We start from the raw sequence: 19,696 nt of genomic DNA on the forward strand, positions 1-19,696 counted from the left end.
AGAATTAGAGTCTTGCAAGAACAGGAAGCCTTCCCTTTTGCTGACTGGAAGCTCCGTGTGGCCTGCTTATTTATCACCCACATTAGTCTGTACCTTGTTGACTGCTTCTCCCCTCCCTGGAGCAGAAGCCTGCCCTACAATTCAGCACGAAGATCATGTGTTTCTCAGACTGTCCCCACCCACACTCACCTGAGAATCCTCCCATGCTCCATAGCTGTTTCCAGTTTTGATCTTGTTTACTGACTGCTTTAATGACTTGGTGGTATCTGCTCAGTCCATAGGCCTGAACTCCAAGGACAACCATACCTTTGCTGAATGGATGTCCACGTGTGTGGGAGAATGTGCTCCAGAGGATGAGCCATCACTCACCCCAGGAAACCAACATCATGGGAAGAAACAGCAAACTCTACTCCCAGGGAAACCAAGACCTAAGGAAGCCGTGCAAAGAGTCATCAAGGAGCAGGGTTCAGCCCAGCATTGAAGATACCCAGGCGTGGCACCAGAGTGCCTCGGTTCGATTTAGCTCTGTTCCAAAGATTTCAGCGTCCTGCTAATGCAGACCCCGGGGAGCAGCAGATGACAGCTCAAGTCCTTGGGACCCTGCCAGCCCTGGGGCACACATGGATTGCCTTGACATCAGCCCTCCCAGCCCTGCATGCTGCAGGCACCTGGAGCATAGCCAGCAGAAGAGTTTTCTCTCTCTGTCTCTCTGCCTCTCAAGTAAATAAAAATAATTAATTTTTTAAAATTACAAAAGAGTAACAAAGGACTTTGTATGGTTAATAATCTCAACTGTATGAGGAACCTTCCAAAAGTTAGTAAAAAATACCCATTATCAAGAACTATGCATGAATTTCAAAAATTCTTTGCACCAAGTAAACTTGTCTTTTAATTCCATTTCCATATTTTGCAGTGTGCTCATAGGAGGCACTGCACCCACAAAATGAGAATGCCTGTGCTTCACGGGGGTTTTTCTAGAAGTGCAAAAAAGGCAGGGGCCCCTGTAGCAGGGGGGATCATCTTTAGGATTTGCAACCAGATCCACCATGGGACTGGAAGGGGCTTTCTCGGACACACACGTGGCTGTGTGCACGGGGCCGTGCCGAGCTGCTGGAGACAGCGTAGGGGACGAGGCCGGCAGGTCTGGCAGATGACCCATCCTGAAGCAAGCTCAGGTTTCCTGGACAATGCGTTTTCTTCCCAGCACATGCCCACTCTGAACCTCCTGGCCCATGGCAGCCCCTCCCCCAGAATCTCCTATGCCTGATGACGTCATCAGAAACAGGTAGAGGAACACACTGCTGTTTTTCAAGCTGCAGCTACATTTCTTCCTATTTCTTACGGTGCCACCCGAAGGCCCCTGGGAACTTTCACTGTTTCCAGGAGTACCTACATCCAGCGGTGTCTTATCAGGAAACATCTTCCCAGCCACCTGCCAAGCACAGGAACCAGGTGAGAGTGCAACAGCTTAAACCCTAACAAATTTGTAAGCTACAGCTGGCAAAGCAGTCGCCCATTCATCATCTTCTTTTGACATCCCACATTAACTGTATTAAGGATGCCCTTGTACAAGAGGAAATTAAGGCTCCAAGAAGTTGTGACTGTTGGGGATCCAGAGTGCAAACGGCACCTGCTTACATATTATTTTTCTCAAAAATTGACTTCAAGGATGTGTAGATTCTTTGGTCAATATCTCTGAGGCAGAAAGAGTCTAAAGAACATTTTCCACTTTAATTCTCATGCATAATCCTATAGGGGGATCCCTGGAGGCTCACTCTTAACACCTCTTACAGAGACTGTGTGGAATGCTCCTCAAGACCATGGTCAACTTCCCGACACTCTTTCAAGCCACAGTGCATGAGCCTTTCTGAGTGTGTTCTGCATTAGACTTTGGAAAGCAGAGTAATAGCCCGGAGTTCCCCAATGACTGCTTCTACTCATCCATCTTTCCCCTCCTGGAGACAGGGCTCTAGGCAGCCTCTGCTGCAGGTGTTGGCTGTGTGCGGAGTGCGAGAGGGGGGCAGGTGCACAGCCGAGGCAAGAATGATTTGAAGTCCATCCACATGATGCACACGGAGAGGCAGCCCTGTGCTCTTCTGCTTCTGCCAGTTTTGCAGGGTTTGTCTGTGACGTGCAGTGCACCTGCAGTCCCTTCGGCAGTATGAGGCTGTCCCCACCACTGTGGGTTGTGGCTTAGCCACCACCTGCTGCTCTCCTAGATTAGCCCCCCCCCCCACCTCCTATCTGGTATGCATGTCTCGTTCTGCTGGATCATGGTTCCTAAATTCCACTTAGACTGCTTAGTGGTTCAGAGAATCCCAGGTCCAAAAGTTAAGTACTTAGTTTTGGGTGCTAGACATCTAGCTCTGGTGTGGCTGGAGGCATCCACCATGACATCTTTTGCAAGAATTCTAAATGAGAAACCCACACACTGCAATGATTCAAAGAGTCTGCCTGACGATTTGGTAGTATATGGTTGGAAACAAAACTTTTTCCAGATTTGTTTTGTTGCCTGCTTCTCTGAACTCCACTCCCTGCTCTCCTGCAAGCCCTAGGGACAAGGCAAGGAAGAGGACAACTGCTTTCTCAGCCTGGGCCTCTTGGAAGCAGCAGCCCAAGACTTGCTCTTGGCGCTGGATCCCACAGAGCAGAGGGAGCAGATAGGTGCTTTCTTTTCCACTGAACCAAGGCTAAGCCTAGAAAGGACACCTCACTGGTATGCAAATTCCCAGGGTGTGCCAGTGTAGGGAAGCTGATCATTCAGCAGTCACAAACATTTTCATTGAATTCACTTTGTAAACCGTGCACTCCAACTTGGTTCAGTCTGTGACCCCAAGGGCAACTGGGTTGCTATGTCCTAGTAAGAGGACACATATAAAAATACCTGCACATCATTAATGCCCCATCAATGCTAGTCTTTCCCCTTTCTTTCCCTTATAGCCCACATTCACCCACAACACCCCCTCCAGGAGCTGAGGATGAAAGACACTTCAGAGAGGTGTTGAGACCCTGTCCTCTTGTGTCCAGGTTCTGAGGCAAAAGCTGGATAGGTAGGAAGTGGGGTCAACCCAAATTAGCTGAGCAACCTTAACCCCCACTTAGGAGGAGTTCTCAGAAGTGTACACCCAGGGCAAGAATGTAACAGGTGCATGACAAAGCTGTGGAGAGGCACAGCCTGTTAATACTGTGAGCTAATGGTTCTCCATGCTGGCTGTGCATTGCGCCCTCCTGATTGGCTCCACGAAGTATAGATGCCTGTGTCCTAGCTATAGGCCAAGGTCAGCCAAAGTTTACAGATCTCACAGTGCAAGGTGAAATGGGAGCAGTCAGAGCATGGGAGAGTCTTCGTGCAGCAGAGGTAGGTCTTTGACACCCTGGAGGTCCTTGTTGCTCCCTAGCTGTTACCCCTCCCTGCTCCAATACCTCCCCAAGGTGCAAGACTGCATTCTGCAAACCTGAGTCACTCTCCTTATATGCTACACAATGTTACTTTGCAAGAATTCTATGTGTAGATCCACTACTGGCCAAGGACGTGTTGTACAGTTTGGTCATTTGCAGGAGGGTCTGAAACTTTAAATAGCCAACCACACACACACACACACACACAAGCCCATAGAAATCATCTATGCGTGAGGCCAGTGTCAGGAAAGTGGGACCCCCTCCAGAAACCCCAGCTACATCAGTGCATGTCCATATCCCACTGGTTGCTAATGGAAAACTCTGCAATACAAAAAGACTCTCTGGAGTAAGCCACTGACATATTTCAGATGTCCTGGGGGTGACCCCAAAGCCATCTCCCTTTTGGCTCCTCAATAAAATCCAATTAGGATTGAAAACCTGTAGAGGAAGGAAAAAGGTTGGCAGACTCCCCCCATGGCTAACCACCCTACACTCTCAGCACTAAGTGGAATTAGTTAATCCTCTGTGAAACACAGAGCCACACTACTCGGTGTCTGAGACCCCGTGAGGGTCCCCAGAAGCAGCAGTGATCCGAGCAGCCAGGGATCAGGGCAGGCCTATTGCTCCCCCTCTGCATTCATTCATTCATTCATTCATTTCTCTTTTTCATTTTTTTTATTTGAGAGGTAGAGTTATAGACAGAGAGAGAGAGACAGAGAGAAAGGTCTTCCTTCCGTTGGTTCACCCCCGAAATGGCCACTACAGCTGGTGTGCTGCGCTGATCCAAAGCCAGGAGCCAGGTGCTTCTCCTGGTCTCCCATGCGGATACAGGGCCCAAGCACTTGGGCCATCCTCCACTGCCTTCCTGGGCCACAGCAGAGAGCTGAACTGGAAAAGGAGCAACCGGGACTAGAACCTGGTGCCCATGTGGGATGGCGGCACCGCAGGTGGAGGATTAATCAAGTGAGCCACAGCGCTGGCCACCATTCATTCATTTTTCATTCATTCCCTCTTCCATGCCTCTGGCCGTCTGTGATTCTGTCGTTGAGCAACTCTTTCCTAAGAGCCATTTCCATGTGGCAGTCAGAGCCCTGTTTTCGAAAACAAAGGACGACCAGCCCGCCTTCAACCTTGGCTGACTCCCAGTCTCCCGTGGCCCCCCACTGCCCTCCCTGTCACTCCCGCCTGCTCCTCCACACCACACACAGCATCTCAGGCGGCTTTCCACGGGGAACTTGACTCTCCATTTCCTCCTGCTTTCACCAGTCATTACCAACCACATCGCAAGCCAGCCAGACACTTCCCAGGTATTTCCTGAGGTTCCTTGGTTCCTTGCACATTGCTGGGAGCTGACTCCCTCCCTCCATGTAGGTTGGTCCTGGAGAAATTTCCCTTGCATTTCTTCCCCAGGGCTGCAGGCGCTCTCTCTCTCTCTCTCTCTCTCTCTCTCTCTCTCTCTCTCTCTCTCTCTCACTTTCTCTCCAATAGTCCCAGACATCAGCACGCCACAGGAAAACATATAATAAACAAGGCAACCCCTCTCTAATCTCCTTCTCTTGCTTTTCCTCCAGCCTTGGCTGTGCCTCTGTTGAGGGGTCCCCCAAAGAACTCAGGAGACTTTCGGCAGACAGACTGTAACCTGATCCAGCAGCCCCGGAGGAGCCCTGGGCACTGAAGGGGGTGGGAAGATGCGCTTGGGGTCTGTACTAGAGCTGACAATCAAAGGAAACCGCCAGAGGATTACAGTGAAGAAGTCTCCCGACCAGCAACCCAACCCAAACGCAACTTGATTTCCTAGACTTACTAATAGACCACGATACACAATATCTTCCTCTCTTCTCTCTCTCTCTCTCTCTCTCTCTCTCTCTCTCTCTCTCTCACACACACACACACACACACACACTAAAAGACAAGAACATGAAATAAATAGCATGTTTCCTTTGTGGTAATTCAAATGCCAAGGAAAAGCAAGAGAGTGAGCTTTGAAAAGCAATCTTTTCTACATTTTAATCCACAGACATCAAGAAGTCTGAGGTTCTGGGGTCAGCGTTGTGGCGGCGTAGTGGGTAAAGTCACCACCTGTAATGCTGGCATCCCATATGGGTGCCAATTTGTGTCCTGGCTGCTCCACTTCTTATCCAGCTCCCTGCTAGTGGCCTGGGAAAGCAGCAGAGGATGGTCCAAGTGTTTGGGACCCACCCTGCCACCCAGGTGGGAGACCCAGATGAAGCTCCTGGCTCCTGGCTTTAGCCTGTCCCTGCCTGAACCTGGGGAGTGAACCAACAGATGGAAGATCTCTCTCTCTCTCTCTCTCTCTCTCTCTCTCTCTCTCTCTCTCTCTCTGTGTGTGTGTGTGTGTGTCTCCCTGTCTCTGTGTAACTCTGACCTTTAAGTAAATAAGCAAACCTTTTAAATAATAAAAACCTCCAAGGTGAGCATTTGGCTAGGATAACAGTTAACACACACACACACACACACACCGTCCCCGCTCTGGCTCCTGACTCCAGCTTCCTGCTAATGTAGACTCTGGGAAGCAGCATGGATGGCTCAAGTAGTAGGGTCCCTGCCATCCACATGGGAGATCAAAATAGAGTTCCCGGTCCCTGGCAGTTGGGGAGTGACACAGAAGATGGGGGCTCTCTTTTTACTTCTCTGCCTCTCAAATAAATCAAATAAGTGGGCAGAAAACCTCCACAAAAGCAATGGCAGAGTGAATTCTAATGTGAAGGACTCTTGCAGTGGAGCTATGACCATCACTAGGATACTGAGGCAGCAGCTTTGGTGGGGGGGGGGGCGGGCTGTGTGACTCGGCACGTGGAGATGAAGCAGCACACAGGTGCTATTTGGAGAGCCTGGCCCCCTCTGATGTGCACAGCTCCCTGATGGTCCCTGGGGAGACTGTCCCTCTCCTGCAGGGTTCTCATCTCAGGGACTCACAGGCAGAGACCCTCCCCGCAGGGAAGCAAGTGACGTCATCAATCCCCAACACACTGGAAACCAGGATTCCACCTCCTGCTGTACACAGCGGTGCGTGCTGCACAGCAAGGGATGGGAAGGTTCTTAGACAGCAAGAGCTTTGGGAAGAAGGAGCCCTCAGCTTCCAGATTGGCTCTGAGCCTGACCCACGATGTCATGCAGCTCCCTCGGGAGCCTTTTCTGGAACCCTGGTGTTGCTAAATGCAGGCCCAGTCAACTTGCCCATCACCATCTTGCCCAAGTCATCCCAGCCTCCAACGCTCCTCTGTTCTCCAGCTCCCCATGTCTCTGTGGTCCCTGCTGGTCATTGCTGGTGGCCAGACACACACCCCCACCTCCCTCTCCTGTCCATCTCTGCAAGTCTGTCCAATCAGACTGCCTGACCATGGGAGCTAGGACTGTGCCCTTCACCTCCTGGTATTCCACTTGGCATGGAGCACAGGGATCAGGAAGGCTCAGCGGGGGCAGGGCAGTCCCTTAAAGTAACATTTTGTTAAGCAGATAAAATCATCTCACTAATTTGTTATTCATTTACTTACTTACTTAGACAGAGAATGCTCCTATCTGGCTGGTTCACTTCCCAAATGCCCACGACAGCCTGGTCTGAGCCAGGCTGAAGCTAGGAGCTGGGAATGCAATCTTGAGTCTCACACATGGGTGGCAGGAGCACAATTATTTGAGCCATCACCACTGCCTCCACGCGTGTGCATTAACAGGAGCAGGTGTGGCTGGGCACTGGACCCAGGTACTACAATATGAGGGTGTCTTAAGTGGCGTCTCAACTGTGGGCCAAACATCCACTCCTGTGTTATGCCTTTTTTTTTAATAGTATCCCTTCCAAACTCTAAAGAAAACACTAAATAAGGATCCAGTGTCTATTTCTCCTGGTGTCTGAACTCATTAAGAACAGGATGTGGAAAAGAAAAAGAAAAAGCCAAGAAGTTCCCTGAGCGAGAGGGACTCAGAGGACAGGAGTGGACAGTAGATGGCAGTCTGTCCCTGTGTCGGAAGTGGTCATGGAGGCAGTGCTCGCTGGCAGAAGCAGAGCCCAAATGCCTCCGATGGACTGACCTCCCCTGCCTGTGCCCGCTACAGCTGGAGCAGAGATCTTTCTGAAAAGTGCACCTGTGAGCACGCACTCCTACCGTCCCCCAAGCCCCGGCCCCTGCGCAACACACATCTTGCTGCAAAGGAACAAAGGTTCACATCCCAGTGGGTCGTGAGCATCCATCGCCCTAGCCGTGGTCTGGCACTGGGACTTCAGGTTCCCACACAGTGACTGTAACCTGTTTGTTTCCTAGAACAGCTTGTAGATGCCGAGGCCAGGACCACTGCATCTGTCTCTGCATCTTCTCCACTGCCAAGTGCAAGGCCACCAGCAGGATGCTCACTGCATCATCGTTACAAGTGTTCTGAGCTGCTTTCCAGGTGTCAGAAGAGTCACGCACAATGACGCCCACTTCCCCGTGACCAAGAGCCCACTTTTGCAGAAGAACTAGGGAGCTGAAGACACCGTGGGAAGGGGCCCTTGGGGAGAACAAGAACGGCCCTTCCTGGTGGGAAAGGAGGGAGCACACAGACAAACAGGAGACCTAGACAAGGTGCACCACCCGCCTGAGCCTGGCTCCTGGCGCTGTCCTATTACCTCTGCGCTATCCGAACTCGCCAGCCAGCCACTCACTCCTTCGCCCAGCACATTTCCGATTTCCAGGGCAGGCACTATTCAAGGAGCTGGAGGCACATAAAGGAGGAAAAGAACAGTTCCCATTCCTCTACATAGCTCACATTCTAGCGAGGAAATAGGAAAGCAAATAAAACACAGGGAGGTTGGGAAGGGAGCTCCAGGCTGTCTGGGAGAAAGGCAAGGAGCCCCTTAGAGGAGGTAGTCATGATTAGAAGACAGCTGGAGGATGATGGGAGTATCATTGGGGTCAGTCTGGTGGTGCAGCCCGGTGAGTTCAGCCCTGGCTTGTGAGGCCTGCATCCCGTGTTAGAGTGCTGCTCAGCTTCCGGCCCTGCTCGCTGCTGATGTGCCTGGGAAGGCAGGGGAAGATGGCCTGAGTGCTTGGGTCCCAGCCACCTGTGTGGGAGACCAGGATGGAGCTCCTGGCTTCTCGCTTCTGTGCGGCCCAGTCCTAGCTACGGCAGCCACTTGGAAAGTGAACCAGTGGATGGAAGATTTCTCTGTGGTGTGTGTGTGTGTGTGTGTCTAGCTCTGTCTTTCAAATCAATCATTTGATCTTTAAAAATCATATTATTGGTGAAATAGAGGATTGAACACTGGAAACAAAATATTTGTGCAGAAGGCACCCCTAAGGCCGTCTCGACTACCTGAGCAGAAGCAAATTCCTGCCACTGCTGTCATTTTGCTACCCGGACGCCTCTCTCTACATTTAAGCCATTTAGGGATATCCCTTCCTGATCCATCCATCTAGATTCTCCTATGAGGCCCCAATTCCTGAAATTGAATGAAAGGGCAGGAAAGACTTTAGAGAGCATCTAAGCCAGGAGCCTTTTACTCTCGTTTAACTCACAAGGCAAGTGAGACCTGACATAGTTCAGGGCCTCCCCCAAATTGCTGTTAGCATCTGGGAGAGTAGGCAGTGGAGTCTGGTCCCCTCCCACCCCACCCCCCGCCCCCTGGCTCGTGGTTTTTGAACTTGGCTACCCGCAATTTTATTCCACAGGAACCTCTCCCGATGCTCCCAGCTTCCAACCCTGGATCTGCCACAAGTCTGGCAAGTTTGCTTCCTCAGCACTTTATAAACACACCCTCACCCCTAGGGTCAATAATGTATCTGGCATCGCGTAACTTAATTTCCTCCTCCAAGCTCTCCGCCGTGTCGGACAGAAGTCCTTAACACCAGCAGGGATACCTGACCATCCCAGGGGCGGGCCACAGGGAGGCCGGGGAAGCCAGCGACTCCAGCCCCGTCCTTTCCCAGAAGGGAAAATGGAGGCCTGAGGAGGGAAAGCACTCGGCTCCGAGTCCCACTGCTAGCCTGAGTCCTTTGCAGGGCGGAATGTGGCCGGCTGGGTGTCAGGAGGGCTCCTTGCGAATCACGGCACACCCCTGTGGAGAAATCTCCACGTAAACCTGGTAGAAGTACCTTGTGAACCATCAGGAGCAGGTCTGCCAGCCCCAGGATGGAAGCGATCCCAGACTGCGAACTTGAAACACAGTCCCTAAGGGATAACTTGGAGCCAGAGGGGGAAGATATTTTTAAACACTGGGGACTTAGACCTAGAGACAGAGGGAGGGGTAGCATATTGCAAAATCCTGGCTATCAGTAAATAGAAGGGGAAAAGCAGTGTCCAACATGTGAAGGGCTTCTTTTAAATGGTGCTTCTGAGCACCAACCATCTGATAGGCATTGGGTTAGTGCTTGCCATTAACTTGCTCATTTTAAAGCCTTCTCTGGACAGAGCAACGTCATTTCCCATTAACTGCCTTGAAGATGCCGATGAGATGGGGTGGGGAAACGGGTGGGGTGAGAAAGAAGAACAAGAGCCTTCAGTCACACCCTTCCAAGAAGGCAACGCCATCCTAAGCACTCCTTGGGTCTCCCTACTTCTGGCACTGCCCAGATACTGGGCCGCAGAGGTGGATGCTGGGGCTGGAGCATTCTACAGCCATGCTGCTCTGCATCCAACCCAGCACGGAGAGCACCAGTCCTCACAGTAACCCCTGTCCCCAAACTCCCCGCAAGAAATCGACTTTAACCTTGGCCCCGGTTCAAACAGTGTGAGCTCCGCAGCCTACCAAGGAGAGCCACTTTCCAAATTCTGAAGCAACACCAGGCTTGCCACTCATTTCCGCTGTTTGCTTCCATTCTGTGCACTCCCCATTCCAGGATTCAAGAACGCTGGGACCTACCACCTCCTGTGGGTGTGTGGATCAAAACCAGATGTCCGGCTCCAATCTTGCAGAGTTTACAAGGAGGCAATTGTGGCTTAAATCAATACCCACATTCTGGAAGGGCAGATTCCCTTGTCAACAGAACGGGAGGTAAAGGGGGGAGAACTCACGGAAGCCAAGACAGATGTGGCACATGCTTGCCAGCAGGTGGCTAGAAAGCCCAAACATTTGTCTTGCACATGAAAAGGAAGCTTCAGGTGGAACAGGTTACCCTGTGGGGTGACAAGCTTTGCAGAAGCCAACTGAACCAGCTCTCAGCTGGATGACACAGACTAGGACTGGCAGGTGAAAGACTTGGGATGGTCCTACGCTCTGGGCTGTCAAGGCAGCGTTATCAGCATCCAGTTGTGTGAACATGAGCATATCCCTTAACCTCACATAACCTCAGTATCCCCACCTATGAGAGGGAATATTCTGGGCCCTGAGGCAAGTGCCATGCAGTGCTTTTAGTAATACTTGGCACCCAGCAAGGGCTCGACTATTAACTATCATCATCAATAATTTTAAAGGTAGGTGCTTATCTTAGAAACATAAACATGGAAAGATACTCTAGTGGAAGATTCATGCTGAGCACCAGATCTACCAGAAAGCCAAACCCAACCCCTCTTTCTGCTCTGCATACACGGCCCAGAGGCACAGGCTAAGCCAACGTCTCAAGCATTCTTGGCCAAAATGCAGCACTCTGGCAAATTCTTTGCATGCCTTTCTGCCTTCAACTCAGCCACTCTCCAAAGATAAAAACAGGAGTTCAGGAAGGATTTGTTGGGGTGCACTTCACAGGAAGCATGGTAGCCCAGGTTCAATAAGAAGCTGGAGCTACGGTAGAATCCTAGGATGGTGGAGCTAAAACAGGACTTTAAGATCTTCTAACTCAAGCACTTCAGTTATAGACGCAAAGTCAGAGCCCGGACAGGCTGCCCAGAGTTAATTCATGACAGAGCTCAGCCTTTAGCCCCCACTAGCAAGCCAGAAGACCACCTTCTGCCTCATGCTGCTCATGTCTGCCTGGGCCTGGGGTCCTCTGAGATGAGTACATCTTCATTTAGCCTGGGAGCTCTAGCCTTGAATGTTTGAGAACCTTAACCCTTCCCAAAGATATCTGACGGGACAAATCCACAAACGACCTGGGGATCTTCTCTGGAGACGTTGCTAACTGCTGAGCAGTCATAGCAGGCCACACCACATCCCACTTCACCGTCTGATTTCCAAATGAATTGCAGCCCTGGCAGAGGTCTGTCCTTTGAGTATGCCCAGAGCCCCACAAGGCCCTCCCTGGTTCCCTGCTTAACACTGTTTGAGGAAGATCATGGCAGAGATGGAGATGTGGATAACAAACACATGCCAATCATGTGTGTGTGTGTGGAGAGGTGCCATCTCTACCCCCTTAATATTTTTGGGCAAAATGAAAGGCTGAGTAAAGAAAACTGTTCACAACAATGAGAACACCTTAAATTTCTTAGGCCATCTGTTGTACTCTCATAGCTTCTGAAGTGAGTCCTTTGAAAGGCTAGTTTTGCCTGGCCTTGACCTCAACAGAAACTGTCCAGGGAAGAATGAAATAGAGTCTGCACCGGCTTCATACTTACAAGCAAACACATCTCTGTGTACAATGGTCTGAAGGAAGTTGCCCTCCATTTGTTTCCATAAGCTAACCCACCCAAAAGACACAATATGACGACAATGTGTCTGTACACCTGCAACCTCTACCATAAGTTCTACAAATGCATCCTGTGGCCACGTGTGCCCTAGCACACGCATGCTCACGTGTACACACACACACACACACACGTTCACCATGCTCACCTCTCTTCAAATGCCAGTCCTTTCACAAAGTCCATCTACAGATCTTAATCAGTCTTGTCTTTGCAAAAGGTTTGGTCTTCTCCAGCAAACTCAATTTTAAATAAAACTAAACCTAAAATCCTAGCCATGGCCATTAGTCCTGTAGTCCCAATGCCAGAAACTGCAGGCCTCATGACAAAGTAAAACAGCAGCTGGTGAGGGCCAGAAGCAGGCTCGAGGTGTTTAAAGATTTGAGTTGAGCGGCCGGCGCCGTGGCTCAATAGGCTAATCCTCTGCCTTGCGGCGCTGGCACACTGGGTTCTAGTCCCGATCGGGGTGCCAGATTCTGTCCCGGTTGCCCCTCTTCCAGGCCAGCTCTCTGCTATGGCCCAGGAAGGCAGTGGAGGATGGCCCAAGTACTTGGGCCCTGCACCCCATGGGAGACCAGGATAACAACCTGGCTCCTGCCATCGCCATCGGATCAGTGCGGTGTGCCGGCCGCAGCGTGCCGGCCGCGGCGGCCATTGGAGGGTGAACCAACGGCAAAGGAAGACCTTTCTCTCTGTCTCTCTCTCTCACTGTCCACTCTGCCTGTCAAAAAACAAAAGATTTGAGTTGGGCCACCATCCCTACTGTCTTCAGCCAACACCTGGATCTGTATTCTCTCCAGTGGAGACCTGGAGAAAGCCAAGCAGAAGCTGCCTGCTCAACAAGGCATCCTGAACGGTGGGGGAGAGGAGGCGCCTGGACATGGGATACATCTGGGAGAGCAAGTGCAGAGATGGGAAACGTTAGGTGGTTAAATTCTGCTGGCCTGTCCCGCCTGGGGAACGTGAGACCCATCAGCAGTGACTTCTTCCAATCAATTTAATTGGCCCAATCTCGCCAAGAAAAGCAGCAGAATTGGTTTAGTGCCTCATGGAAATAGCTTGGCTCCTGACTATTTATGGCCACTGAACTCTAGGATGGGAGCCTGATGCTGAGCCAGGAGTTGACAGCATGTGCTAACTTCTGGAAGGACTCCGAGGTTTCAGCAGCCTCTCGGTGCCTCCATCCTTGCCTCTGGGAAAGCGGCCGTGTCCGGCTTGCTGCATGGGCTCACAGCATTCCCCAAACCCAAAGCCCAGGCCCTCCTCCTCCCAGGCGGACCCTTGCCTGCCTGGCCATCACAGACCAAAAGCAAACAGACCTTACGGTAGCTCAGGGTGGCTGGATTTTGCTCCTCTGGTATTCAAATGGTGGCTATGTCCAGGACAACTACTCTGTTCTCTGTCCTCAAACTCACATTTGCTTGGGCATTGTAGTCTGCATAGCTGATGTTTAAAAATAGGAAAATGTCTGTCCCCGATCATTAATAAAACAGATTCTTGAGCTATCCTTCTTCTGCATAGATCAAAGACCTTTCAGCTTTCCAGCAACTAGAATCTAGGTCTGGCTGCCTCCAGGTTAGGGCTGAGTAAACCCAGGCAGCCACGGAAAAGTCTTGTTTACACAGTGGATGGCAGTAGGGCTGGGATGAGCATGGAAGATGTGTATTCATTAGCTCACGGTGCAGAGGGGAAGCGGCAGCAGCTTACGTGCCTACTAGCACCTGTGTTCAGATAGTTCAATTCGTTTTGTACAACTAAACACACCCAGTTTTGACGAGAGAAAAAAAAAAAACTGAAATTTCATCTTCATTGAGTCATTATAGATGTTGCTGTTTTTTACAAAGAGGGAGAGAAAGAGAGCAAGAGAGGGAGGGGGAGAGAGAGAGAGAGAGAGAGAGCAATTAGAAAACTTTTCCAAAGTCACACTGTTCCAGTGTGGCAGGATTTTACAGAATCAAGGCTCTTCCAATGGGAGTCTCCCGCCATCGCGTCTTCTGACCTACACCAACCCCCTCTCAAGGAGAGGAATTTCCCATCAAAACAACATAGAAGCTCAAAACACAGCAGCTATGAAGCTGTGTTTAAAACTGTCCTGACCAAATGCCTTCTCAGGATCAGAACCTAATCAGAGGGAGCTCCTTATCACCTGGCCCAAGCAGGCAGCTCCATGCACATCACAAACACTCACCCTGCTCGGGTGTGAACCCAGCCAGTGTCACCCTCCCTCATCCCTAAGCCTACAGCCCTTTATATACACATTAGAGCATCCAAGACACTTCTCACCCTTGCCCAGGCTCATAGAATCCCCGGAGAAGTACACAATGCGCCCCCTCACCAGCGCCAGAACCAGTCCCTCCTGCACTCCTGGTTCATTTCTTGCCAGTTGCTTTCCTGCAGCTCTCCAGCACCTGCACGCACAGGTTAGTTCCACACAGAGTCCAGGAAACATCAAAGAACAAACTCTCTCAGCCCGCATCTTTCCGGATCACTTCCGCCCTCTTCTCTGGCTCCACAAAGGAACTCTCATTTCTGCTAGGAAGGAGCCCTGGGCACTGTCACCATGGCCAGCCTCCAGCTTGGGAGGGGAACCTGCGTTCAGATCTAGCTTGCAACACCCTCCCACTCCCAGCCCGCACGCCCTACAAGCAGCAGTCACACTCCCAACTCTGGGACCCAGCGCACCAAAGTATCCACCACCCCCTGTCTTTATGCCTACTTTTGTCAAAACCACAGATACAACTCAGCGTTGCTTTGTCCCCGAAGATCCACAAACATCCCTAGAAACTGAATTATAGACCTTGACGAAACCTCAAGCGGCCGTACAACAGCAGCAGTCAGCTGAGCTCCAGAAGGAATTTTTTCCAGGGCACGGTGCCATGCCTCAGTACCCAGCAGTAGGCTGAGCATTTAGTAGGCTTTCATTCATTTTAATTGATGAAAAACATTAGTTAATAATAGTGGATTCCGCTACTCAGTATGAAAGCCACTTTACAACACGATACCACACACATCCCTGCCCCTAAACAGGCAGTACCTTCACCCACACACTCTCATCTGATGCACACACCTCTTATCCCCCACCCAGTGCCAATACGGAAGGACCTTTCCCCTTAAGCCTAAGCTTTCTTCTACTCCCTTCTCTGGGAAGGCTGGGAGAGAAGAAAAGCAAACAGCAACCCAGCATCCCCAGCGCCCCGGGCCTCTCTAGCACAGGCGTCTGATTCTGTCTCCCATGTACCCCAGTGTCACCCCAGCCAAATTTCCCAGCATGAAGTTCACATTCTGATCCCCCCAGCTAATCTTTCCCCACCCCCCATGCACCTCTTCGTTAATAATCCTCAGGCACCCACGCTCCCACAGAGACACCCCCCCCCCGCACCGCACCCACTCCACGTGTCTGTGCAGGCGTGCACCCGCCATCTGTCTGCCACACACTGCACCCCTCCTGCTCTGACTCCCTTCCCAGGTACCGATGCCTCATTAGCTACACCTATATTCCCACCAGCTCTCATCTCCTGCAGCGCACACAGATGCCCATCTGACAGACTCCCTAGGAGCCCACGTCTCCCAGGCAGCACCCCCCCCACTGGCACCCCCCCCCCCCCAGGTGGACTTTGGGGGAAAACCTTCCCGATCTCAGTCTCCTCCCGCAGGAAGGCAGACCCCATTCACACAGAGCCAGCTCCCACACAGTCCTCCTGTGCTCGGAATCTTCCACCAGCTTCCACCATCACACACCTGCACACTCTGCCTTCCTTCAAGCTGTTTACAGGAGCTTGCCCCCTCTCTCTCTCTCTCTCTCTCTCTCTCTCTCTCTCTCTCTCTCTCCCCTGGGCTGACCCACGTCTGTGGGTTGCAGCCCCAGGAGCAGGCGGTTGGAGTTTATCTCCTCCTTCTACCTCTCAACTTTCTTTGTGCGACATGTCAGGCAGGCATGGGGCGGGAGGCGCGCAGGCTGAGTGTGCAGGCGAGTTTGAGTGTTGTGACAACAGTACCGATAGGACATCGCCCTCCATATTCCCAGTCTGCGACCTGGCGCGCAGGGCAGAGCGCTTCGGTGTTTCCCTGCTCCCCGTTTTTTTGCCGGATGGTAGAGGGCACCTCTTTATTAAAAAGCGGCGTCCCTGGCATTCTGTACGTACTGTTAGAAACATCAGCCTCCGGCAGTGACACCCACCCCTGCTACACTTCCTTCTCCCCTGCACCCCGTGCTCCACCCTAGCCCCCACCCCCAACACAAATAAACAAGTCCTCGGGCGTCTGGTCTCCGAGCCCCCCAGCTCCGGCGCTCAGACTGCGTCCTGGGAGCAGAACCTTGGCGCGGCCTCTGAACCTGTCTCCCGCCGCCAGAGTCCCGGCCAGGCGCTCAGTTCGGCATTCTCCACCAGCCTGGAATCCCATCCCAGTCAGTGTTTCAAGGAAAAGGGTGGTTTCTAGTCCACAGCCCCACACCACTCCGTGCAGGGGTCTCGGAACCGTGCCTGTGAAGTGCAGATGAGAAGCGCAGCTACCAGACTCCCGCAAAGAAGCAGCGCCTCCTGGACATGCATCCACTGGCGCCCAGGAAGGACCCTCAGAAGCCCCCTCCCCCAGTCCCAGCCCCTCGGGCCCCCTGCCCTTCCTTCCGGCCCCCTCGACTTCCCAGCGTCCCCAGTTTCCCTGGCGGCATCCACCCCTGGCTAGAAGTCTGGGGCTACGGGGCCAGTTGGGTGGTTAGCATGTCCTTTTAACTCCGACTTAGCTCCGCAGGTCCCCGGTCTCTCAGCCCCCCTGCACCACTGCTCAGGTTCCTAGAACCCGCTCGGAGAAACCGCAAGGAAAGCCCCAGGATGGCCCAGCCTCGGGGCCCACCGCTCCCAGGCGGGGTCCCAGATGTGAGGGCCTCGCGCGGAGCTCCGTTTGCGCAAAGGCCCGGGATCCGGTCGCCTCCGGGTAGGCGCGGGCGAGCCTCCAGCGCAGCCTGACTCCTGAGCAGGTAGGCGGCGGCGGGGCCAGGAGTCCCATCTGCCCCAAGTGGGAAGCGCCCACCGTCCCGGTACGGAGCTGCTTGTCCCTTCCCCCAGCACACAGAGCGGCCGCGGTGGCGGTGGGGCGTGCGGAGAACCGCGCGCGGTGGCCGGCGGAGTGCCAGGCGCGTGCCAGGAGACTGCGGCGGCACCTTCGCCTCCTCCCCGCCCAGGGTCTATCTGCCACCCCCTTTTGTTACAGGGTGCACAGGACGCCTTCTCGGAGGAGCAGAAGGGTGGGTTGGAGGGCCGGGGTGGTGGCTCTGCGAAATCTCCTGCTCTTCCGTAGTCCCCATTTCGCCTCGCCTCCGCCCCCCACTCCCTTTCTAATCCAGGTCCCTTAAACCTGATCACTTTCCCAGATTGAGGGCGGTTTCTTGGGCAGCCAGGGGACGAGAGGGAGGCGGAGGTGGGGAAGGGTGTCCGTGTGTGTGTGTGTGTGTGTGTGTGTGTGTGTGGTGCCTGAGTGAGGGGTGGGAGAGAATGGTTGTGGTTGCGCCTCGGCCTGGGCAGATCCCAGCACAAACTTTGGGGAAGGCGCAAGCCCGGGAAAGTGAATGCGTGCGGCGCGATGGGGGTGGGGCGCACTGCGGGGCTGTCCCCCTCCCCACCCCCACCTCCGCCCCGCGCAGGTCCACGGGGAAAATCCCGCCGCACGTGCGCCCCCCGGACCTGCCCACCCAAATTGCTCGCCGCCTCCCCTTACCGTGGCAGAAGTAACCATGGCATCCGTGTGACTGTTTCCAGGGACGTCGACATGAAGAGAAAGGTGGACGCGAGCTGGGTCATCCAAAGTCTTCCCCGACCCCGCCCCAGCCACCACCCAGCAGGAGGAAAAGGAGAAGAAAGAAGAGGGAAGAAAGTTGCGCTGGGCTCTGTCGCGGGGCGGTGCGCGGAGCTGGTCGGTAGGGAGAGGAGCCTTCAACTCTGAGTCCCGTGAACATAATCTGCGCGGTTATAAGCAGCCAACCCGGCCAGATGGCTCCGCGCTCAGCGCCTTAACCCCTTGCGCGCCGCGCCTCCCGCCCCCGCGCCCGGCCCGCTGCGCACCCAGCGTGCCCGCGCCCGGGCACCCTCGGACTTGGCTGTGGGGGCCAGTAAGGGAGAAGGGGTCCTGTCGCTTAGCCTCTCTTTAAAAATAAAGAAGAAAAACCCCCAGAACTTCCAAATTAAAAGTACTCTTCAGTGCTCCACCCCCACCACCGCCCCCTTAGAGATCCTGGAAAAAACGAAACGTTTCGTTTATCACTACATTTTCCGCGTCAATGTCTTCTGCCTTATTTGTCCTTTTTCTTGAAAATGTTCCCTTTAATCTTCTTAGTTTTTCCTTTTAATTGTAAGAAGGCCTTCCCTGCCCCCGTCCCCAGGCGGACTGGGGCTGCAGCACCCACTCCTCCACCAAGCCCCGGCTCTCGACAGCTCCAGATCATTCCCCACCTTCTCCTCCCCGCACCCCGCAGCACGCACACGCCCAAGGGCCACCGTCTCCCGTGCGAAAGCGCAGCTGCAGGGGACCGGCACCCAGGGCGCGGTGCATGCGGTCCAGCGAGGTCAAGCCGGCGAGGCGGGGGTCCGGTGGGCAAGGGAAGCGAGGGAGGGGCGGCTGCGCGCGTGTGTGCGCGCGGGAGCGTGGAAGGGCAAGGGGGCTGGCTCGGAGCCTCCCACCTCACCCAAGCCCCTTGCTTCCCAGCTCGGCTCGGGCCCTGCAGTGAGCACGCGCCCCACACCCACCCGTCTGCTGTGCCGGGCGCAGGCGAGGCAGCAAGCAACAGACTTCTCCGTGGCGCCCCCGGAGCCGCGACGCTCACCTCCTCACCCCAGCTTCACTCGAGGAAAGGATGAGGTGGGGGTGGGGGGGAGACTCTCCACTGGGAGATAAATTTAGCCGCCCGTTGGACCCCGGTCACGCCGAGTTCGCTCCCTCTAAATTTACCGAGTTAAGTCATCTTCTTTCGCCCATTTGCCGTCGAGAGGAGTGGGGGGGAAGACCCATTATTTAGGGATCCACGGGGAGGGGAGACGGGGAGTGGAGCTTTACACCCTCGCCCCTGTCCTGTCCCCTCCCCAGTCCAGGCGAGGCGACCCCGGCCCCGGGCCCCTGCCGAGCGCCCTGCGGCGGTTTCCAGCAGGGACCACTGGACTCCCGCGCCCCGGGGTGGGGGTGGGGGAAGGGGAGCGAGCGAGCGAGGATGCCGTCACCTCCCCACCAATGCCGGTGGAGACGTCGAGTAAGCCACCCGCTCCGTGGTGCGGCCCGGAGTCTGGTTTTGAAAACTCCCCATTCCTTGGAATTGTTTGTGACTTTGGCCGCACACTGAGCCGGACGCAGAAAAGGAGTCGCGCTGGGCCCGGGAGGGGAGGCAGGGAAGGTTGCGGGTCTGGGGGCTGCCTACAGGATAGGTTGTACCTGCCTCATCATTATCCCGGCCGATGGAGGTTGTCACATGGAAAAGGGCCAGCAGCGCCCGCGGAGGCCCTGGGGCGTCACGTCGCGCCGCCCCACGGGAGGGCAGGGTCCTCCTTGACTTTGTTCCCTTGGTGCCAAAATACCGCCGTCTTCCTGCGGGCCCTCCGCCCCGCCGCGCGGCACCATGAAGGTTTGCGTGGGGCGTCTCGGCTGGGTCTCGGTTTTCTCCTTCTCCTCTGGCCCGCCTCCCCGCCCTCCCCCACTTCCCGCACTTGCCCCCCTCCCGCCCCCCTCCGCCAGGGTCAAAGGAGGAATTCAGGCCCCAGTTGGGGCTCCT

General features: G+C 54.0%; 1 protein-coding gene across 1 annotated transcript in view; it reads right to left on the reverse strand.

Moving 5' to 3' along the window:
• The window catches only part of NTF3 (neurotrophin 3), a 71,318-nt gene extending 53,458 nt beyond the window's left edge, over positions 1–17,860 (reverse strand). The window contains exon 1 of the mRNA XM_062195455.1: positions 17,659–17,860. Within this exon, the coding sequence (XP_062051439.1) occupies positions 17,659–17,676 (18 nt within the window). The 5' untranslated portion in view covers positions 17,677–17,860. The remainder of the gene's footprint in view (positions 1–17,658) is intronic.
• Between the last annotated feature and the right edge of the window lie 1,836 nt (positions 17,861–19,696).

This window comes from Lepus europaeus, chromosome 6 (genome assembly GCF_033115175.1).
Source record: "Lepus europaeus isolate LE1 chromosome 6, mLepTim1.pri, whole genome shotgun sequence".
NCBI classification, from domain to species: Eukaryota; Metazoa; Chordata; class Mammalia; order Lagomorpha; family Leporidae; genus Lepus; species Lepus europaeus.